The following is a 23,820-nucleotide window of genomic DNA, read 5'->3' on the forward strand; positions in this document are numbered from 1 at the left end:
CATTTTTAGTAGACACGGGGTTTCACCGTGTTTGCCAGGATGGTCTTGATCTCCTGACCTCATGATCTACCCGCCTGGTCCTCCCAAAGTGCTGGGATTACAGGCGTGAGCCACCGCGCCCAGCCAAGAGTATCTATTTTAAAACATAAAGTCAAATATGAACATGGACCACATTTATTTAAGAAATACACATATATAATATTTTGATTTGTTTTCTTGTTCTGTCTACATTTTTAACATACCTAAAAATTTGTAAAATATTGGATATAAATCAACCTGAAAGAAAACTAACCATTTTTCAAGGATATATCATCAACAAAGCTGGGAAATATTTCTGGTTTATCAAGTTCAATCAACTTGTTTTTCCTTTGATTCTCCCAAATGAAATTTACATTAATGACAAAAGCAAACCACTTTTCCTTTTGGCAACAGAGGGTCACCATTATTAATTTCCTTACTCTCTCCTAGTTTCGATTCCTCACACTTTACTGGCCATTTGAAACTTAGTTAGAGTTCCCTTATCAAAAGAACTAGATCAAACAATAGACTTTGAATATGAAATTATTTTTCACATTAATTTTACAAATACTGAAGTTTAAATAAAGTACCTTTCCACCTTCTTAAAAGATTCCTCATTTCCTAAATAGAAATCGCAGGGGAAACAATGCTATTTTTTTTTTTTTGAGACGGAGTCTTGCTCTGTCGCCCAGGCTGGAGTGCAGTGGTGCGATCTCGGCTCACTGCAAGCTCTGCCTCCCAGGTTCACACCATTTTCCTGCCTCAGCCTCCCGAGTAGCCAGGACTATAGGTGCCCGCCAATACGCGGCTAGTTTTTTTTGTATTTTAGTAGAGACGGAGTTTCACCATGTTAGCCAGGATGGTCTCAATCTCCTGACCTCGTGATCTGCCCATCTCGGCCTCCCAAAGTGCTGGGATTACAGGCGTGAGACACCACGCCCGGCCAACAATGCTATTAAGGATCATATATAAGATAGTAGTGGTGCATCTGTAGTCCCAGGTTCTCAGGAGATTGAGACAGGAGAATCACCTGAGCCTGGCAAGTGGCGGTTGCAGTGAACCGAGATCACACACCACTACTCTCCAGTCTGGGAGACAGGGTGAGATACCGTCTCACCAAAAACAGAAAAAAGAAAAAAAAATAGAATGGATGAAAGCAGCCAAACAGATAGTAGAAACTAATTAAAATATAACTAATTTAATTATTTCCAGGAAGCGAATAGAAACACTGTAGCATTTATTTTCTGTGTAGATCTCATGAATTTATCCTCAAAGGCAATTTAAAAATCTGTCGTTTGCAGGATCTAGTTTCTTTCTTTTTTTTTTTTTTTATTATACTTTAAGTCTCTAGGGTACATGTACACAACATGCAGGTTTGTTACATATGTATACATGTGCCATGTTGGTGTGCTGCACACATTAACTCATCATTTACATTAGGTATATTTCGTAATGCTGTCCCTCCCCGCTTACCCCACCCCATGACAGGCCCCAGTGTGTGATGTTCCCCTTCCTGTGTCCAAGGGTTCTCACTGTTCAATTCCCACCTATGAGTGAGAACATGTGGTGTTTGGTTTTCTGTTCTTGCGACAGTATGCCGAGAATGATGGTTTCCAGCTTCATCCATGTCCCTACAAAGGACATGAACTCATCCTTTTTTTATGACTGCATAGTATTCTATGGTATACATGTGCCACATTTTCTTAATCCAGTCTATCATTGATGGACATTTAGGTTGGTTCCAAGTCTTTGCTATTGTGAATAGTGCCATAATAAACATACATGTGCATGTGTCTTTATAGCAGCATGATTTGTAATCCTTTGGGTATATACCCAGTAATGGGATGGCTGGGTCAAATGGTATTTCTAGTTTTAGATCCTTGAGGAATCGCCACACTGTCTTCCACAATGGTTGAACTAGTTTACAGTCCCACCAACAATGTAAAAGTGTTCCTATTTCTCCACATCCTCTCCAGCACCTGTTGTTTCCTGACTTTTTAATGATTGCCATTCTAACTGGTGTGAGATGGTATCTCATTGTGGTTTTGATTTGCATTTCTGTGATGAGCAGTGATGGTGAGCATTTCTTCATATGTCTGTTGACTGCATAAATGTCTTCTTTTGAGAAGTGTCTGTCCATATCCTTTGCCCACTTTTTGATGGGGTTGTTTTTTTTCCTGTAAATTTGTTTGAGTTCTTTGTAGATTCTGGATATTAGCCCTTTGTCAGATGAGTAGAACGCAAAAATTGTCTCCCATTCTGTAGGTTGCCTGTTCACTCTGATAGTAGTTTTTTTTGCTGTGCAGAAGCTGTTTAGTTTAATTAGACCCCATTTGTCAATTTTGGCTTTTGTTGCCATTGCTTTTGGTGTTTTAGACATGAAGTCCTTGCCCATTCCTATGTCCTGAATGGTATTGCCTAATTTTTCTTCTAGGGTTTTTATGGTTTTAGGTTGAACGAGCCTTGCATCCCAGGGATGAAGCCCACTTGATCATGGTGGATAAGCTTTTTGATGTGCTGCTGGATGTGGTTTGCCAGTATTTTATTGAGGATTTTTCCATTGATGTTCATCGGGGTTATTGGTCTAAAATTCTCTTTTTTTGTTGTGTCCCAGGCTTTGGTTTCAGGATGATGTTGGCCTCATAAAATGAGTTAGGGAGGATTCCCTCTTTTTCTACTGAATGGAATATTTCAGAAGGAATGGTACCAGCTCTTCCTTGTATCTCTGGTAGAATTCGGCTGTGAATCCATCTGGTCCTGGACTTTTTTTGGTTGGTAGGCTATTGATTATTGCCTCAATTTCAGAGCCTGTTATTGGTCTATTCAGGGATTCAGCTTCTTCCCGGCACGTGTACCCTAGAACTTAAAGTGTGAAAAAAAAAAAAGGAATAAACAAGAATAAGTTATTCTTTTGCTAGGTAAAACCAACTGGTACTATATTAACAGCATGATGAGGGCCGGGCATGGTGGCTCATGCCTGTAATCCCAGCACTTTGGGAGGCCGAGGTGGGTGGATCACCTGAGGTCAGGTGTTGGCCTCGCCAACATGGCAAAACCCCTTCTCTACTAAAAGTACAAAAAAACTACAAAAAAATTAGCCGGGCATGGTGGCATATGTCTATACTCACAGCTACTCGGGAGGCTGAGGTAGGAGAATTGCTTGAATCCAGGAGGCGGAGGTCCATTGCACTCCACCCTGGGCAACAACTGTCTGAAAAAAAAAAAAAAAAAGAAAGCTATTGTTCTTTCTTGTGCTAGTTGTTGCTTGCAATTTAAATGTCAGCACTGTTTTTAGCAACTGAAATAGCTTCCTTCTATCACATTAACACTATTAAAACTTGATAAAGAGTTCTTTAGAGTTAAAAGTATTTGAAACATTAGCGGAATAAAACTTGCAGGAAGCAATTTAATGAAAACACTTTGATTTAACAATGTCTAAAAAGGCTTTAACACACATACAAGGGATTTTACTTGCCCAGAGTTGGTTTGTGTTTTTCCTCAGCACAATTTCAGGTTCAGGGCTTGTTTCACTGATAAGAAAATGAAAGATTCAAGAACATAAACATTAAGAATTGGTAAAAAATTCAGTATCCTAGTATTTCTGCCTTCATATATACTTATAAATCTGGAAAATATTTTTGCCACTGAATATTTTCCAACAATCTTATTACATTATTTAAAATTAAGTGTTATTTTACTTTTTCCTTTTGACTGTGAAGTGAATTTTAACAAGGAAATTCAACTTGAAAACAGTGGTGCCCTGAATATTTTTGCCATCTTTATAAAGAAAAGTGCTCTCCAGGGCAACTTCCTCTGGGTCTAGTATTTCAGCCAATATGCTATGTTACTTTACTATTGCATTTCTTAAAGAATTACTTTAAAAACAAGTCACTCCAAGGTGTAAAGTGAGTGTGTGTGTTTGTGTGCACGTGCAAGTCACAGAGGCTTGGATTTGTTGTATTTCCAAGGAGTGGGAAAATAAGTTTGATAAATTTGCAAACACGATGGTTGTTTTTCGTACAGTCAGAGAACTATCATAGATATCACAATTCAGAAAAAAGAAAATATTTGCTTTTGAAATACTCTTGACCTCCTTTTGTTTTCTTTCCTTTGTCTTATAAAAGGGTACAAAAGTACCAAGTATGTTTATCAATATTCCAATATTTGAATATAAAAGAAATTTTACTGCACTTTAAGAAAGAAAAGAGTTCTATCTTCCATGAAACTTCAGAATACTTCATGGAAAATTGTTCGCACTAGGCAAATTCCAAATGTTAAGGAATTGGATTTCAATCCTGGTTCTGCCAGAGTCTATGACAACCTTGGGTAACTTTTCTTTCCTGGGCTTAAGTTTTCTCATATTTACAGTGAGGGATTTTTAACAAACTAATCTCTGAGGTCCTTTCCACCTCTAAGATTCTAAGGAATCTTCTATGTAAAATAATTTTATAAAACTCGTTTTATAAAAAGTTGAAAAGAAATGATGTTCATAGAAAAGAATCCTAGTGAATAACTTTATGACAATTAAACCTCCAGATATTTTTGGCCATTACTTCTAGACCTATTATTAGTACAGTACATACTGGCTTTGTTCATTTCTACTTACTCTACTGTATTTCCATGGCTGTAACTTGACAGCATATTTAACTGATATGGTCTTTTATTTAGTCATTCATCTTCTGTTTATTGAGTGCCTCCTATGTTCTAGACACTATGCTAGGTACCTCATTTTCATTATTACTAAAATAAGCATATTAGTAATATCTAAATATTAATATTTAGGATCATTGAAAAAGTTAAATAAAATAGGCTGCATAAAGCAGTTAGTTTCTAACCCATATTTAGGGATTAAATAACAATTGAGAAAAGGCACTTTCACGCATTTAGAACAATGTACTCTAATTCTTTCATTCAAGCATGAGGAAAGAGAGGTTAAAAGAGGTTAAAACTGTCCTACCTACAGTCATACAACTACCTGTTGAGAGCAAAGAACATTCAGTGTTGTTTCTATCATATCCACGTTGCTTCTGACCACAAACAATTCCACAGTTTGTTTTTTTCCATTCTTTTGCTCAAATTACAAAACATTGCCAGAAAAAAAATTACAAAACTAGGCAAATAAATGTCCAGAGGGGCTGGCAGTCCTACTTAATCCTGTTAACAGCCATCCAGTTAGCTAGGATACCCTGTTACACACAGATGAAAAAACTGAGATTCATGGAAGTCAATAACTTTTCAAGATCACACAAACACTAAATGGCAATGTCAGGATTTAAATCTATTTTTGTCCAGGTACAAAAACCATACTATTTTATGATACCATGTTTCCCTTAAACGTTTCTCTTCTTGGCTTTCTAACAGTTTTAATTCTGCCATTAGGATTAATTTAGGCTGCAGCTAGAGCAGAATGTCAGGAATCCAGCCTTCGTCAACATTTTCCTTAATGACATAGCTGAAGACAAAGAAGATACTACTAATTTTTGCAATACAAAAATAGAGAAAGAACAGTGAATCTTATGAGATACAGCATGAAACTTCAAAGCAAAATAAGATACTTGAAAGAAATGAAGAAAACCGATGATGGGTTGCTTGTGCTCTGAGACAGCATAAAAATTTGTGTCCAAAAAAGAATAATGGCATTAAGATTTGGGAAACCTAGTTTCCTATCATTTATAAAAGAAAAATAAATGAAAAATTAAGTATTTTGAACATAAACTAATATTGGTTAACAAAGTGACACAGTTGCAAAACAATCTTATTTAAACTATCCTGATAAGAAAACAGTGTCTGAACTACGGGAGGAAATAATTTCTCCAAACCACAATTGGGGTAATTGCAAAAATCTGTTTTTATTTTTGGGGCACCATATATTTTTCTGAAGTTGACAAGAGAGCATCTTAAATTCAGTCACATGGGTGGTATGTGAGGCTTGTTACTGCATTTGCCAGGAACATGTTGATGAAGCCATTGTCAGTGAACACAGATAAGAGTCTCCTTAGATACAGGCTCACATGGGGGAGAAAAGCATTTTAAACGATGATAGAAAAGTGTTTTCCTGTTACTGATAACTTAAATATCTTATTCACTTTTGGTTTTAGAACATAGCCAAACTGAAGTTTAAGTTACAGACTCATGCATATTTCTGTTCTTTTGCTCTCGTTCTTTACCTTCTACTCTTATTTTAATTCCTGATAGCTGATTGTTTTTTCTTATTTATATTTGACCTCCATTTTTTTTTTATTATATGCTACAATTCGCTTAAAATCATTTAAATCATTTGTAGGATGAGGTGAAGTACTGTATAATAAACGAATGAATATGTGGATTAGTGTAACATTTACTAGGCTTTCAAAAATTGTTGATAGAGTGGAGTATTTTAGCTTAAAAACACAAAAGATACTTTCAGTGTTAAATTGTGTCTTATGAAAAAGGAGAATATAGATTTCTGTTGCTTCAAAGGACAAAAAAAAGGCTAGTATGTGGAAATTACTAGGAGATAGATTCCAACTCATTGTGATGAACAGTTTTTAACAGTTAGAGAAGTCTTAAAAGGGCAATAATAGGCTGCCCCGCAAAGCATTGTTTTCTATCACTGTTATCATATTTGAACAGAAGCTGATAGTCCACTGGTGAGGATGATCCTCCATTGACTGGGAGGCTGGACCAGATGAAATCTAAAGCTTTCTGTATTTTTGGGATTTTAATTAAATACATATCAATGTCATCAATGATAATGGGATTCTGTAAGAATCTTTTTTTTTTAAGTACTCAGTGTTAGTAATCACAATAATGGCACTAATGGCCATAATAACCTAGTGTGGGACTTTACAGTTGCTTTCACCTAGGGCATTACAAAAAGGTATTTGTATAAGTATTTCTTCTCACCCCAATTTTACTTATAAGAACATTAGAATGTTTCAATGTGAAATAACATACAAGGGTAATGAAATTGCCTACACGGACACTAAGTCAGCAAAAATTAAAGAGGCCACTAGTTAAACCACTAGCAGTGATTTACTAGCAAATGTTGACCTTCTGAGGCAGAGCCTTAGAAGGTTTGGGATGGATGGCCAGAAAAGTTTCAGCCAAGGAAGAGCTAGCTAAGATATCATGGATATTGAATTTGAACTTCCAGTGTTTAACAAAATGTCATGCTGCAGAGCTTTGAGGAATCCACTAAACACTCAAGTCCAGAATTCCTTGTAAGAGGATAGAGGATCCTCAGGAACTCTTTCTCCTTCCCACCTCATCTCTGCCTTATTTGTTCAGACCAGCTACTTTCAATGACAAGGCACATTGCTATAGCAATCACTTAGAGACCTATGGGAAGAATGTTCTAGGTCAGTAATTCTCAACTTTGATACTACTGACATTGGGGACTGGATAATTCTTTGTTGTAGGAGACTGTCTTGTCCATTGTAGGATGTTTAGCAGTATCCCTTCCCCCAATTGTGACAATCAAAAATGTTTCCAACCATTGCCAAATGTCCACAAGAGAGAAAACCACCCCCAGTTTAGAACTAGTCTTCCAGACCTAGGGAATACAGAATGCAAAGCCTTGAACAGCATGAGACATTGTTGCGGAGGTAGGAACAGATCATTCAGAGGTCTATAGGCCTTGGCAAGAATTCTGGATTTTATTCTATGTGAATGGAAAGTCACTGAACAATTTAAGTTGGGGAGTAACATGTCAATATTTTTAAAAGACTATTTGGCTGCTGTGTGGGAAACAGATTTAAAACCATGAGAATAAATATCAGGCACTAAGGCACATCAACATTTAAAGTAGATTGAAAAGTACAAGAGAAAAAGAGGCTGAGAAAGAGAAGCCCATGAGGCAGGCTGAAAGCCATAAAGGAATGATGTCACAAAAATTGAGATGAAGATGTCAAGGAGGGAGTGGCCAATTGTTACTAGATTTTTCTGGTTGGCTCATCCCTGAGTCATAGCCTAGAGATTTCTCTTCTTGCCTAACTACAGTTCTTCTGCATCTTGTTCCAAATGAATCATTCTGTCCCAGAACTTACAAAGGCTTCCCATTGTAGTCCTGTACTGGCCTTGTTCAATCCTGTTTCTAAAACTTTGCTCTTTTAAGTTACATCTCTTCCTCAATGCCTTCAAATACACCTGCTTATACCCCTTCCAAGCTGAAGTTCATATTTGATCTCCCACAGAAGCCCTCTCCAACTTTAGCCCACACAGATGACTCTATTCAAAAAAATCAACAAAACTTTCAATTTTTTACTTTATCCAATAAACACTGCTTGTTAAGCATCTGTGCTAGGCACTGTGCTATGCCTTGGAAATACGAAAAAACAGAGGGCTTAGGTAGTAAGCCTAAGTCTTATGAAATAATTTAGGAAAAAAAGGATTCTGTCTAGTAGCTAACCCTGAGTCAGTCATTCATCTACTACTTCTCTATGCTGTATTTCACTCTACCCCACCCAGCTCAGTCATGGTTAAGGTGTTGATGACCTCCTGGAACTACTGGGTTACAGCTCCGCAGGACACAATGTTGCTACTCCTACCAGTCATTAGTGGCAGGGTGCATCTAGCCACAGAGTAGGACATTTCCCAAAGTCTGAGTTATGATCAATCCAGAATAACACCAAGAGGTGTGGATATGTGCTGGTGGTATGCACTTTGGCTGAGCCTCAGCCGAACGATCTAGGGTGTTATTTGGCATGCCAAGCCTACTCCTTTTCACAATCTCTTTGCCTGTGCGAGGTGCAGAGATTGGTCTTCACAAATTTGGGTCCAGCCAATCAGAAGCTAGTGAATTGAACCCACACACATGTCCCTGAAAGACAAATATTAAGAGTTAATATATTTTAAATCCTTGTTGTGACTTTCCTGACTACAAATGTTCTGGGAGCAACTGCTGTCCTGCAATGTCAATTTTCCATTTTTTCATGTTTGCTTCAGACTCTGCCCTCTTGATGCTTAAATTGGGTCCTATTACAATTCTACCATTTAAGGATTGGTACATAGATATGCTTAAAACTGGTAGAAAGTATGAAATGATATGATTTTAAAAGTGCATACTCAGGGTTTAGTCAAATTCTTGAGCAGGGTGAACAGAAGGGTATTCTGTAATTGCTAAATAAGGCAGGGAGGTAGTATACGCCATTATTATCCACAGTTAATTATTTCTCAAGGGTGGAGGTGGGGGTTACTCTGTCAGGTACATTTGCAGAAAAATAAATATAGTACAACATAATTGTTATAAAAAATAAGTCCCAAAAGGGTGAAGGAATGACAATTCTGTCTCAGAAAGTTATGAAAAGATCCACGGAGCTAAGCATTCGAGAGAGAACCAAAGGATCTTGAGAGAACCAAGAACACAGAAAGCAAGGACTTTAGAATGATTAATGTGGAGGAACTGGAGGAAGAATGGCAATGAGTTCAACAGTCTGATCATGGAAGGCCCTGCCGGTGGGTAATGAAAAATTCTTAGCAGAGAAGTATAATGATCGTATTTTCATGTTAGAAAAATTATTAATAGAATGGAGGTTTGACTGGTGTGGGAAATAACTAGAGGATATCTTGTGAATATTGCAATAGTACAAGGGAGATGAGTCATAAGGGATGGTGATTACTTGAAGGGCTAAGACAGTGAGAGTGGAGGGGTGGATTTGAGAGATACTTAAGGAAATAAGAGTCAGAATTTGATATTAAAGAGGAAATGAAGGAAAAGTAACAAGAGTACTCATGGATTTCTGACTTGGGCAGTTGCGTGCCATTTTCTGAAACAGGGAATGGAAATGATGTAGGTTCCAGATGGGTGAGGAAGGACATGGCATCAGGAGCAAATTACAGTAAAGATGTCCATGCCAATTTGGGACATATTTAAGGTACTGTGTGAAATCCAAATGAAGATGTTGCTTAAAAATGTCTGACCTATAGATATACACCTGAGAGTTCCTGGTGCACGGGACACCTGGTAGGTAAAGTCCATGATGGAAAGAGACTGCTCAAGGAGACATGGATTAACATTAAACAGAAACAGCAAAAGAAAATGCAGTGCTGGCGAACACAGAAACCACGCAGAAGAAAAACAGTATTTAAAGTACACCAGAAAAGTAGCTGCAGAATGAGGAGAAAATGACACTAGGGAAACTGAGGGGAGAGTTAATTGTGTGCTCTTACTGTTTTAAAAATGCAGAGTAGGATCTTTTTTTTCCCCACCCCTCCCACAGTTTTCAATATTTTGAGGGTAGAAACCACGGCTTCATTTTATCCTATTTCCTACAGTGCCTAGTTCAGTAAAGGGAACATAGTAAATGCGCAATAAATTCTTAATGATTCAGCCTCAGACATTACAAACGGGTCCTATTTGTTGCCTGTATCAACGTCCAGTATTTCTTTCCCCTATTTCTTGAAATAAACTTTTAGAAGTGCCTCTGGGTTTACTGAAATCCATTTTTACAATTAGTATGTTCAGCTTACACCAGCTTCGGAATGAGTTCCAAAACCTTATTTACTTGAGAGATATTTGGTACCAATGACAATGGGTTTTTCTTTTACTACTATTCCTAAGAAACCTTTTTTAAAATCAAAGATTAGCCCAATTCCCAGCAGCACATTTTAACTTCAAACCTGTTAGAAAGTACGGCAAGGAAGTGGACAGACTTTTCTGACAATTAATCATTAACTACGTCAACAGACTTACTAAAGCTATCTAATTAAAGGCAAGAAACAACTGCTTGGGGAATACACACTCACGCCACAGGAAGCCATTTAACTGCAAACAGATCGTCTAAGGACTCACGGAAAGCTAAAGGAAACTGCGTGTCCGCAAGGCGTTTTGATTCCAAACTACGGATTGTTCTCTCAGGTAACACCTAACCTAAGTAAAGTCCTTGGTGGATCCGCGTTCTCGAGCTTAGAAAATACCGAATGAACTACCAAGAGCACCAGAATAATCGCTTCCTCCTGAGGAACTAGCCTCTCTTTCTCGCCACACCACACAGCACGTCCTACAACCACCTTGCCCCCAACAACCAAACTCCAGCGCCACGCAGCCGCTTCTGGGGGAAATGTTCTATCTCCTGGTCTCGCGCGATCTCGCGCCTTCGAGGAAGCCAACTGTATCGCACTCGCCATCAAATCCCCGCGGGAATACGATTCCGCAGGTCCGGAAAGCCGGGACATCTCGAGCGGAGGCAGGGTTACCTCGTTGAGCGTGAAGGCGGAGCCAGCTCCGAGGGGCAGGCTCGAGGCGGGGAGAGGGGCGGGGCTCCAGGGACCTGTTGATCGCAGGTGTCACTGGTCTGACTGGCCCCTGGGTATTGGGGCGTGTGCGCATGCTCCGCTCGCAGGGTCGGGCTCTGGGCGGCGGAGACCAGCCTCCTCTGCTCCAGTTCCCGGTGAGCCTCGGTACGGTGGCAGCAGTCCGTGTGTCTGGTGGGTGTCGGCGTGAAGCGGAGCTGGGCCAGCGGGAGGTAGCTGTGTGGGAGTGGAAGGCCGGTATTTCTCTACCTGGACCGCACGCTCCTCGCGCAAGGAGAGTAGAGCTCAAGGTAAGTCTCCGAAGCCAGCCTTGTGGTTGGAGATCCAGCGACCTGAGACCCCCGCGGGCCTGACCGGGACACTCTCATTCTAGCCCCAGAGCTTGTCTCTCCCCTGGCAACCCGGCGACATCCTCCAGACCCGGCCCTCAGGGCACACACACTCTTCGCTGGGCGGTTCAGGCGCCAGAGGTCGCGCAGCCCTCTCGCCCCTTCTGGTCGCGTCTGGCGGAGATGCCTCAGGCCAGGCTGGAGGCGCGCGCGAGGCGGGAGGAGGTGCTGTACTGGCTGGGTCCTGGTTGTTATTGCTGCCGTGTTTGAGGGCGGCGACGGGGCAGAAGCTGGAGTCCTGCTGGGGTTATGAATATTACCCTTACTTGGCTCCTGCCCCTCCCTGTCCAGGCCACATTGCCTCGCCTGAGCACACAGGTTTTTACTTAAAGGGGTCCAGGATGGTTACACTCCCTCCTTGGAGAAGAGAGATGACTGGACTCGTGAGATTCTTGGGGTGGTGGGTGGTGGTTTCTCAGTGGTAGTAGTGATGTATATAAAGTTAATGTTTAGCTTCTAAAGGGTGGCTTACGGGGCATTTACCAAACTATTTTAAAACAGTGTTGGAGAACAGGAAGTACTTGCACAGGTGTAATAGGGAGGGTTTCTAAAACCTGCAATCTGCGGATGTTTTGAGGTTTGTAACCCTACTACAAGGTTTTCTTGATCAATGCAAAGTATGCAGGGAATTACCAGTAGGACAGCAAAGTTTTCCGAACGTTTCCTTATCTGGAAATATGTATATGTGTGTGTATGTGTGTGTGTGTGTGTGTGTATAAATATATATATTTTGCAAAGAATATCTAAGGCTATTTTTGAGGTAGGTTTAATAGTAAACCTGTAGTCCCAGCTACTCGGGAGACTGAGGCAGGAGAATTGCTTGAACCAGAGCTTGCCCGGAGCCGTGATCGCGCCACTGCACTCCAGCATGCGCGACAGAGCGAGACTCCGTCTCCAAAAAAACAAAAACAAAAACAAAAAAACCCAGTAAACTTAGGAGGGAAGGTTTTTGTGATTAAGATCTGATTCACTTTCAGTTCTTTAAAGAAAAGCCTTGCTGGTTTTCACTATTTAAAGTGAGTAGCAAGTGCTAACACAAAATATCGGATGGAAGTGGACTTTTAGTTACATTTATACTTGTTAGTTTTATTTTCTGTTCTTTTCAGTTCCATGATGATGGTCTAAGCAAAGACCCTTAGTCCTGTTAAAGATACATTTAAAAAACAAAACAAAACCAAAGGGAACAAAACTTGCTCTGCAAAAGTAATATATGATTTATCTGCTGTTGTCATAAGAATTCCAAATAGACAAACTCAGTGTAAGTAGTAGTTAATTATAGTCTGAGAAATAAGGTTTTTGTTTTGTATGTCAATGGCTTTTAAAATAAGCTCCTTGATACAATTTGTGCAGGTTCGTGATTACTGGTGATAAACCATGAAAGTGGTTTATTAAGATTTTTTCATTAATGAAACTAGTAGATGTGTGTATTTCTTCCTAACGTGTAAAAAAGAGACTAAGAACCGGCCTTTCCTTTTTCCTAAGAATTTTAAAAAGTATTTTAAAAAAATGTATGTAGATTGTGTAAGTTCATGGAATTTGACACTAATAATCAATTCATTAATATTATTTTCACTAAACGATGCACAAGATAGTTTTAAAAAAGATATTTTAATGGGAAGGGAGACTTTTCCACCTAGTTTATTCTTTTCCTTAAAGAAAAAAAAGAAAAATCACAGTACTCTTAAGACCTGCCATATGTGCTGTGATTCAAGTTCTTTTATATTATTTAGTGTTAGATGTTTATTTTAAGCTCTGCAGTATCAAGAAATACAACTTCGGTACCATATGGTTTACAAGTTTGTTTTAGCAAGACAAAGTTTAAAAATGAAAGTTTTATCTCATTTAAGGTTACATATAGCTTTAAAAGCCAAAATCAGGATTATTTTCCCTCCTGGAACTGTTTGGAACTCTCTTACTTACTGGGGTAGAGGGGGTACATGCTTTACCCTACAACGTTCCAAAAACATATTTGATCTTTATAAAGTGATGGATTAAACTATCCTACAAAGATATTTAGTTACTAAAATACTTAGAAGATCTTTTTTGACAGCTTTAACTATATGGTATTTCTTGTAGAACTCAAAAACAACCTTTAGAAAGCTGGGTAGTTTATATATTGCATCTGGAAGCATTTTGAACACAGTGTGCTTGGTGTGCTAGGGCCAAAATGATTGCCAGGTTAGCTTACTCTGCTCATGAGCTCTTGTTTTAAGGAAGGAAGTGTGCTGATTTATGTCATCTTTGCAGAGCTAGGTAGAAATAATGATGTCACAAATAATAGTATTATTATATTGTTAATTTTGTACAGATAATTTTAGAAACTTTTGCATTACAGTATTTGCACATAAAAGGAGCACGGAATGGATGCAACCTGCTCTGCTACAAGTAAAAATCCTCAAAGGATAAATTTTAAATAACTTTATGTAATATCATAATCTTTACAGGTTATACGTTTTTTAAAATTCATAAGAATACCAGGCCGGGCGCGGTGGCTCAAGCCTGTAATCCCAGCACTTTGGGAGGCCGAGATGGGCGGATCACGAGGTCAGGAGATCGAGACCATCCTGGTTAACACGGTGAAACCCCGTCTCTACTAAAAAATACAAAAAACTAGCCGGGCGAGGTGGCGGGCGCCTGTAGTCCCAGCTACTCGGGAGGCTGAGGCAGGAGAATGGCGTGAACCCGGGAGGCGGAGCATGCAGTGAGCTGAGATCCGGCCACTGCACTCCAGCCTGGGTGACAGAGCGAGACTCCGTCTCAAAAAAAAAAAAAAAAAAAAAAAAAAAAAAAAAAAATAAAATTCATAAGAATACCATAGATACCATGTACAGTATATAGAATATTTAGGCAAATAATATTCTAGCTCTTCCAAGTTAACTCATATCCTCTATCAGGAATTGTTGAACCAAAAGCCCATGATTAGAACTGTGGTCTATGGTTAGAATTGAGTTTTAATATAATTGGTTTTCTTTGTGATCTTAGTATTTTTTTCTTTTTCTTTTTTTATGCTATGAATTTTATTTTGTTCATTTACAAACATTATTCATAGAAGGCTTCATTAGGCCACCAAAGATGTCCATGATACAAGAAAAGGCTACAAACCATTGCATCTGGCTAAAGAATTTTGATTTTACGTGAGACTTCAGAAGAGTTGCTTCATATACTCATCTTTGTAGTTTATCAGATTTTTTTTCTGCAGAATAAACCTTATTCCAATATCTTAGCTATTTTTATGAACAAAATCAGTTATTTGAGGTGTCATGGTATTTTTGAATTAATTTGAAGATAATTACATTAGTCTTCAATTTTACACATATTACAAAAAAGAAGTTTTAAGAAATACCCTTCCTTTGGAAGTTTTTTACTGCTGCGCTTTTCTGAGTTAGAGGTATTCAATAAACATTATTGACCTCCTATTATATGCTAGGCATAGTGCTAAACACTAGAAAGTAAAAAGTTAATTAGATAATGTTGGCTGGGCACTGTGTCTCACGCCTGTAATCCCAGCACTTTGGGAGACTGAGGCAGGTGGATCACTTGAGGCCAGGAGTTTGAGACCAGCCTGGCCAACATGGTGAAACCCTATCTCTACTAAAAAATACAAAAATTAGCCAGGCATGGTGGTGCACACCTGTAGTCCCAGCTACTAAGAGGCTTGAGGCAGGAGAATCACTTGAACCCGAGAGGTGGAGGTTGCAGTGATCCAAGATTGTGCCATTGTACTATAGCCTGGGCAACCGAGTGAGACTCTGTCTTAAAAAAAAAAAATAAAATAAAAATCATTAAGTAGTTATTATTTTGAAAACTTGTACATTTGTTGAAAATTTCTAAATCAAATCTCTGTTGCTGACATTCTTATTTCAGTCACTTTATCTTTCTTTCTGATCCATTGACTGCTAACATTTTAACTCAATTTTCTCCTCTCCTTTCTAGTCCAGAAAAGTTTTGTAAATGAACATTTACAACAATTCTTATTGAAAATCCACTTATAATGTGAAGCATTCCCAAACATTCATTTTACAAATTGGGTTTTTCATATACTAGTTATTCTTAAACTAGGATAGCTCCATAACAAAAATTGCTTATCATTTACTAAGAACCGCTACTAAAATTTTAAATTTAAGAAATTGACATGGTGTTGAACAGTTTATCTGATCTCATTAATCTGAATTAAAGCAATAGTTAAGTTTAATATATCAGTTTAAGGTATTTCCTTAAAGAAAGCAAAATGGAATATAAAATATATAATACAGCTTCTGCTTTTTTCTAAATCCTTGTTGATATTGTTAAAAATCATTTTACGTGGAAGATAATGTTATTATAATTAGCCTGCATTCGTTGAATGCCTATGTTTTGGCCATTTATTAGGTATTTTATACATGGTTTATGATTCTCACAATAGCCCTATGAACCTTTTTATATTGATTTTGATTATAGATGATGAAACTGATACATTTTTAATGATTGAGTAGTTGAGCAATGTGTTGTAAATTTTATATCAGAAGAGGAATAAAATATCTATGGGAATTATAAGGTCACTATCAGGGTATGGATTCCATCCTTGTCAAGAACCCATCAGGGTATTCTTTGCCCATCAGATACCTCATGCTTTGGCTTTTTCTTAACTCCTCATCCTGCATAATAAACTGTTGCCCCTCTCATGGTTCCCCTCCCCATATTTAGGTGAGCAGATTGTTTGAGCCCTAGATTTTTCCTCCTATATGGTGCTGCCATATAGGCATGAGATAATGCTCCTCCTTTGTCAGTGTAGTACTGACACTGACCTACCTGCCAGATGGTAGGAAATTGTCCTATACTTTAGTGCCTAGGTTGTCTTTGTTAGGAACACTGTTTTTTCCAAAGGGTTTGTTGTTTGAGATTTTACTTTATTTCCTGAACTTCCTTTAATAAATATTTGGTGAAAACTTAACCATGCACTGTGTTCTGTTCCAGATGCTTGCGATTTGCTTTACATTCTAAGTGGATTTGGAGAAGAGACAATAAAGAATAAACAGTCAATTCTATAATATATTTAGAAGGAGAAAAGTGCCAAGGAGGAAAGAAAAAGTAGAGCAAGGTAAGAGGAATTGGGAAAGTGTGGTACAGATTGTGATGGTTTGCAATTTTAAGTAAGTGTAGGCCTCATTTAAGTGATTTTTTTTAGCAAAGCAATTATGAAGGGAGGGAGGGCAAAGCCATGTGGGCATCATGGGGGGAATGTGTTCCAGGCAGGAGAATGGCCAGTGCAAACAATATAGAGAACAGAAGTTTGCATGGTGTGCAGGAATGAGAAGGAGACTGATGTGGCTGGAATGGGAAAGCCAAAGGTCAAGAAGTTGGATGAGGGGCTGGGCAGATAGTGACCTTATGATTTAATTTTAGAAAGATCTCTGTCTACTCCCCGGAATAGACTTATATGTTACTGTGTAAGGGTCGAAGCCAGGAGACAGGCAGCTATTTTTTAATCCACACAAGATGTGATGATGGCCAAGACCAGAATTGTTGAAGTGGAGGTGGTGAGAAGTGGTCAGATCCTGAAATTTGACAGAAAAAGAAGTCAAAGATGACATCAAGATACTTGTTCTCAGCAACTGGAAAGATAAAGTAGCCATTGACCGAGATGGGGAAGAAGGTATAGATAAAGTTAAGAGTTCAGTTTGGGGCTTTGTCAAGGCAAATACGTGTTAGGTTATTGCTGACTTGACATAATTTTCTTCTGGAGATCATGTCTTAAAGTAGACTACCATAAGCCATTTTCTTTATGACCATGTCCTATATTCTGGATACATGTGTATGCTTGTCTTTTGCTAGTTAGTTACTAGTGGAAACTGGTGAATAGGTAAAAGCAACATGAAATAAATCACAGTTTTTTGTTAGACACAAAACAATAGAGCAAAAAAATGGAAACATTGAAAATTACTTAAAATTTACCGTCTTTTTGTTGGCAGTATTATAGTCTTTTTTCTTATTAATTTTATTTTCTGTCTTTGTTGTATAAATTTTCTACTGCAGTCTTCTCTAATTCCTCCATTTCTAGAGTGACAATGGTTTTATACATCAAAGAATATTTATTCTTCAATTATACCTTCCTTACTATAATCCTTTAGCTTTATAAACACAAAGTTACTTCTCTAATGAAAGATATGTTTTCTTTTTTCTGACACTGTCTACTTGAAGATAAAGGTTTTTTTTTGTATTACTTCAACTTGGTATAACTTCTGTTTGCTATCTAGTTATCTAAAATAAAATCTTAAATACTTCTACTAGTAAGATGAGCAGTTGTAGCATATCATCAGAAAGTCCTCAGTTTATCTTTGAGGAGCTGTTAGTGAAAAGATGTTAATATGAAGTTTTACTTTACAGCTTGATGTGTACTGTTAAGAATATCTTTGAATAGAAGTGATTCTCTACTAATATGGAATTATGGATATTTCTAATTTTCTTTATGTAGTATTTCTGTGGTATTTCAGAAATCTAATGAACAAGTACTGTTTGATAATCAAAAGAAAAAATCAATACACATAAAAGAACAAAGAGTCTTATGGCTTTATCAACCATTATATTAGTTTCCTAGGGCTGTTGTAACAAAGTACCACAAACTGGGTGGCTTAAATGACAGAAATTTATTCTCTCACAGTTCTGGAGCTAGAAATCCAAAATCCAGTTGTCAGCAGGATTGGTTCCAACTGAGGGCTCTGAATGGAATCCTTCCTTGCCCCTTCCTAGCTTCTGACAGTGGCTGTTCATCTTTGGTGTTCCTTGACTTGCAGCTTCATCCTTCTAGCCTCTGCCTCTGTCATCATTCTCTCTCTTTCTCTTTTTGTAATGACTGCTACCAGTCACATTGGATTAGGGCCCACCCTAATGACCTCATCTTAATCTGATAACATTTGCAAATACCCTGTTTCCAAATACATTGACATTCACAGGTCTGGGAGTTAGACATGTGTTTTTGGGAGACACAATTCAACCCATAATAGGTATAATGAATCAGGTTTAAGATGCCATTATCATTTACCTAGAGCATTCTAGTAGCCTGATAAAGTTATTGGATGTTAGAATTATTGGATGTTAGAATTTGACCAAATTCCATATAGTGTCATCCCCTTTTGGGGGAAAACACCTATTAAATAATTTATATAGCATGGTGTAGATTACTTAAATAATTACGTATTGGGCTTAAGTTTCGGAAGGAGAAAAGATAGTCTGATAGTCTTGTCTGGGGTAATGAAGGAGAGTGGCTCTGGAATCTTGCCTTTTGGGATAAAATTATTGCTGGTAAAGCACTGACTCATAAGAAAGCAGCAGTGACTTATTTTCTTTCTTTTCTTTCTCTCTCTCTTTCTCACACTTCTGATTAATTTTGAAGTTCAAATTTAAGTTTTTTATTTGTAAATATTTTATTGGAAAGTATTAATAACTGATATTAAGCACTTAATAAAGTTAAAAATTTTGTTTTTTTCTTATTTAAGCCTTACAGAAATTTTAATAACAGTAAATGTTGTAATTATCCTTATTTTACAGGCAAATGTGGATATATGTTTATAACTGCACAAATGCATTCTGAAGGGACACATAAGACATTGGTAGTGGTTGCCTATGGGGAATATAATTGATATGGGGGAGACTTGGTTTTCCTTATATGCTCTTCCATACTGTTTAAAAAATTATTTACGAAAATGTATACTAAAAGAGAGGGAAATTGCTGAGTTTTTCCTTTTAGCTGGACTATTAACTCTTTTAGGAAGAAGCAGTGATCTATCAAATTGTATTGATACATTCAGTAGATCTGCTACTGAAGTACTTATTTACATTGGAGTTAAAAACACAAATGCAGTTTGACAAATATAAATTCTTAGAAAGAGTAAGTTCTACTCTTTTATTTGGGGATATATTATTTTACTTATTTCATATTTGCGGTGTTGTAAAGTAATGCAGTTGCTTTTAACAAGCCATAAGTGAACTTCTGAGAATTTCATTCAATGTAAACAGTTTAGGAGAATATAAGATGCTTTGAAGTGATTCTGCCATTTTTCTCATGTTTTTCTTTAAGAATTTCTTAAGCATTGTGAATATATTTATGTATTTGAACTTTTAGAAATTTTTGCTGTTAAGGAAAAAATTATTCATGACAATTGTTAAAGACGGTAAGGAAGACACTTGTTACAGATAGATATAGGGAGCACTGCAGTGGAGTCTTGCAGATGGGGAGAGAGATTGGGCTCTACTCTGTATACTACAAGTAAAAACGGGAATTTATAGACAATGATGTGGGTGTGGTTGGTGGATGGAAAATTACTAGGGGGCAACATTAGGAATAAGAGGATTCTGGCCAAACTGACCTAACAGGATTCTTGTTGAAGGCAGGTCAGGGTGATCAGACATCACCTAGAGGATGGTGAAGGATGAGGAACCTAATCAGGTATGAGGGTGATCAGATAAGGAGAATGGCTGGCTTGACTTAGTAGGACTTTTGCTAAAATTGGACAACATAGAGACAAACAAGTCCAAAAGTTGAGGAATAGATGAAAAAGAACATGGAATAGCTTGAGTAGAGTTTGATCAAGGAGAGAATCTTTGTCAATATTTTCTGACACCTGTATCTGAAAATATCAAATAGTTACTTGTATTAGTCCCATTCAGAAAATCAAAACTGTCGTATTACATTAGAATTAGTATTAGTGACAGGGGCGCAGTGGCTCATACCTGTAATATCAGCACTTTGAGAGGCTAAGGCAGGAGGTTCACTTGGGCCCAGGAGGTCAAGGTTGCAGTGAGTCATGATCAGGCCACTACACTCCAGCCTGGATGACAGAGTGAGACTCTAACTCAAACAAAAACAAAAAACAAAACAAAACAAAACAAAAAGACCTTAAGGAGCCACCAGGGGAAGATAAATTATCTGGTGTTGGAAGTTGCCACTGTCCCTACGCTTAAGGTCCAAAGACAGGAGCCCAAGAGCTGGAGCCACCAAGCCTGACCTAGAACCTTAGAGGCCTTTCTATAGACAGGGAACTTGAGCCTTCGAGGAGAATACGCCAGAGATAGCACCAGGGCAGAGAGAGAAGGGGAGAAATACCTTGGCTTCTCTCCTCTGTCTTTGATTTTCTGGCAGTGGCTCTCATTGGCTGAAATGGGCCAGAAATGGATTCACAGGGATCCTGGGAAATGTTTGCAGAGATCAGCTCTGTATGGTTGTCCCATACAGAGCAGAGCAAAGGAGAGAGGAGGATGATTTTGAAATCAAACATGGACATAAACTGCATCGCACTGAAAACTTACCACAATATACAATAGCACCTTGCACTTCTCTTCTAGTGCCACCCCAAAGAAGCAAACACTTTTAAGTCTTTCAGCTGATTATTCTATAGTTTTATTTATATTTCTAAATATGAATTCTGTATTGCTATTTGGTGATTTTTCAAGCTTAAATTAACATTAATTTTCTATGATGATGGATGTCAATTTAGTTCTTTTATTTTCTTCCTTATTGTTGCAATAGAATTGTATCTTTTTTAAATTTTAAATTTTGTGAATATGTAATAGTTGCACATCTTTATGGGGTACATGTGATATTTTGATATAAGCCTACAATGTATAATGATCAAATCAGGGTTGATGGGATGTCCATCGCCTTAAACGTTTGTTTTTTTGAGTTAGTAACATTCTAATACTACCCTTGTAGTTATTTTGAAATATACAATAAATTACTGTTAACTTTAGTCACCATATTGTGCTACTGAACACGAGAACTTATTCCTTCTAATTGTATTTTTGCACATTGACCAACCTCTCTTTATCCCTCCTCTCCACTTCCTTTCCCAGCCTCTAGTAATCGTTATTCTGCTCTCTATCTCCATGAGATTGTTTATTTATTTTTTTAGCTCCCACATATGAGTGAGTACATGGGATATTTGTCTTCCTGTGCCTGTCTTACTTCACTGAATATCCTTCGGTTCCATCCATATTGTTGCAATTGACCAGATTTCATTCTTTTTTATGGCTGAATAATATCCCCTTATGTATACATACCATATTTTCTTTATCCATTCATCCATTGGTGGACACTTAGGACACTTAGAGTGATTCCATATCTTGGCTATTGTGAATAATGCCACAATAAACATGGGAGTACAGACATCTCTTTGATATACTGATTTTCTTTCTTTTGGATATATACCACTAGGGATTGCTGGATTTTACATTACTTCTTTTTCTCCTGGAACTCATGTAATAAAAAAATAATAATAATATATTCTCACTATTTTTTATAATTATTTTTATGATTTAAATCATTTCAACCACTTTATTATACTTCTTTATAATAAAATAAAAGATGTATATTTTTCCCTTGTGGATTATGTTATACATAAAATTACTTTGGGAACCAGTAAATCTGAACTTTCACTGTCTCCATTTTCAGTATCTATATGCACATAATACATTTTAAGAAATAACTAAAACCTAAGAAGTTAAAAGTTTATTACAAATGTATCTTTTAGTGAGATAAGTTGAGCGTGAGTTAAGGTGCCCAATTAAAGGAAGCTTAAAGTACACCAATATTTTGAGTTGCTCCTTTGTTTGGCACCTGGAGATTTTTGTAGTAAACCTAGAAAATAGAATGCAGTAAGATGTAGGACAGGTGAAGGGTATTTGTCATTATCTTGTAAAGTAGGAGGAAGGCAATTGTGAAAGCAGAACTGGGAAAGAACTACAGACTAATTGTTAGCCAGATCAGTTCTAGGAAAGTGTAAATTTGGAACTGGCAGATCTGTAAATTAATTCCTTTAAATCTAACCATACCTTTAATCTCTGGGAAAATCATTATGTTTTCTTGGATGTGCATATCCCAATTTGAAGATCGCTGCCTTTAAATAGTAGAGAACCAAGATTTTAGGGTTGGTGAAAAGTCAAAAAAGGAGAAGGTGACTTGCTAGAGGACAAGTTAGAAATCCCAACTAATTAAGAGTTTCCTCCCTGGTACTTCTGTGTTCGTGATCTTCCTGATGTGCTTCTAGAATCTTTACCTTCCACATTATTTTTCTTAGTGCTACTAGGGTTACCTTAAAACAGGTCTGATCATCATAGGTGCTTTGGTTAGAGGTAAAAGTGTTAAATTGGCCCTTAAAGTGTTTAATTCCGAATTTTAGCTCTACTACTTACAGTCTCTAAAACCTGGAGTCCATTAAACTTCTCCTGACCTGATATTTCTTACAGTGTCAAAAGAAGGAAAAAAGTTAGTTTAGTTTAGTAGCTTTCATACTTTTTTGACCATAACTCAAAGTAAGGAAGATGATTTGCATCACAGTCTAAGTACCTATATCCATATAGTATTTTATTGGAGACCTGAATTTCTTTTTAAATATTTTTATTTTATTTTATTTTTTGAGATGGAGTCTTGCTGTGTTGCACAAGCTGGAGTGCAATGGTGCTATCTCGGCTCACTGCAAGCATCACCTTCTGAGTTCAAGCAATTCTCCTGCCTCAGCCTCCTGAGTAGCTGGGATTACAGGTGTGTGCTACCACACCTGGCTAATTTTTGTATTTTTAGTAGACACGGGGTTTCACCATTTTGGCCAGGCTGGTCTTGAACTCCTGACCTCGTGATCCGCCCACCTTGGCCTCCCAAAGTGTTGGGATTATAGGCATGAGCCACCACACCTGGCCTGAATTTCTTTAAACAGAACCGATGTGTAAATGCTACATTAAGCCCAAAGCAGCCATGTTTTATTATATTACAGAGTGTTAACAATGAACTGTTAGAATGCAAATTACTATATACTAGCCAAAAGAATATCATGACTGTCACATTTTAAACTTTTGTTTCTTAGCATGTATGAGGTTTAGAATTATTTAACAATGAAACCCAGTGCATTTAAATATTGTGGAGTTAGGGAGGGAAGTTAGTTATAAATATCTTTATAGATCTGATTTAAAGCTATGGTCGGGGAGGCTGAGGTGACTAGAATTTGTGGAGCAGAATGCTAGAAGGGAAAGAATTTCACAGAGAGAAAACCCTGGCAGTCTGCATAAGAGTGCCCTTGAATCTCTGGCTGGGAACTGGGTACAGGGAGAAACTCCAGGAGGCTGGGGAAAGGAGTACTTGAAAGTTGAACAGGGGAAATTTGAAACTATGTTGAACAGAATAAAATTGAAAACAATATAGCAGACTGTGTGGGAT

General features: G+C 37.6%; 2 protein-coding genes across 9 annotated transcripts in view; one reads left to right on the forward strand and one right to left on the reverse strand.

Annotated features, from left to right (window-relative positions):
• Positions 1–1,203: 1,203 nt before the first annotated feature.
• On the reverse strand, positions 1,204–11,868 carry LOC144340835 (uncharacterized). Of its 7 annotated transcripts, none has more exons than XR_013417284.1 (4): positions 11,194–11,868; positions 3,494–3,548; positions 3,147–3,229; positions 1,204–2,880 (listed from the first exon to the last, which is right to left on the reverse strand). XR_013417284.1 is itself a non-coding variant. In XM_078002222.1 (4 exons), exons 1-3 carry the CDS (start codon positions 11,170–11,172, stop codon positions 3,149–3,151), a joined length of 441 nt encoding a protein of 146 aa, XP_077858348.1. In that variant the 5' UTR covers positions 11,173–11,306; the 3' UTR covers positions 1,204–2,880; positions 3,147–3,148. The 7 variants fall into 7 exon arrangements, 3 of the variants coding, with proteins under 3 accessions (XP_077858348.1, XP_077858347.1, XP_077858346.1); XR_013417283.1 differs by having other exon boundaries at positions 3,147–3,225; positions 11,194–11,838; XR_013417286.1 differs by lacking the exon at positions 11,194–11,868 and adding an exon at positions 10,790–11,005.
• USP53 (ubiquitin specific peptidase 53) overlaps positions 11,380–23,820 on the forward strand; it is a 78,782-nt gene continuing 66,341 nt past the window's right edge. For both annotated transcript variants that reach the window (XM_015139141.3, XM_015139142.3), the window contains exons 1-2: positions 11,380–11,540; positions 16,593–16,716. The gene's annotated coding sequence lies outside the window, so the exon portion shown is untranslated. The remainder of the gene's footprint in view (positions 11,541–16,592; positions 16,717–23,820) is intronic.

Source organism: Macaca mulatta, chromosome 5 (assembly GCF_049350105.2).
Source record: "Macaca mulatta isolate MMU2019108-1 chromosome 5, T2T-MMU8v2.0, whole genome shotgun sequence".
Classification (NCBI taxonomy): domain Eukaryota; kingdom Metazoa; phylum Chordata; class Mammalia; order Primates; family Cercopithecidae; genus Macaca; species Macaca mulatta.

What these genes read in the sequence shown, in the direction of transcription:
- LOC144340835 (XM_078002220.1), bottom strand. Translation starts at nt 11,172, where the DNA reads ATGTCCCGGCTTTCCGGACCTGCGGAATCGTATTCCCGCGGGGATTTG. An exon ending in CCACCAAGGACTTTACTTAG is followed by an intron (nt 3,549 to 10,867) that starts GTTAGGTGTTAC and finishes TTTTCTTATCAG; the next exon opens with TGAAACAAGCCCTGAACCTG. An exon ending in CCTCAGCCTCCCGAGTAGCT is followed by an intron (nt 2,881 to 3,146) that starts GTGAGTATAGAC and finishes TCACACTTTAAG; the next exon opens with TTCTAGGGTACACGTGCCGG.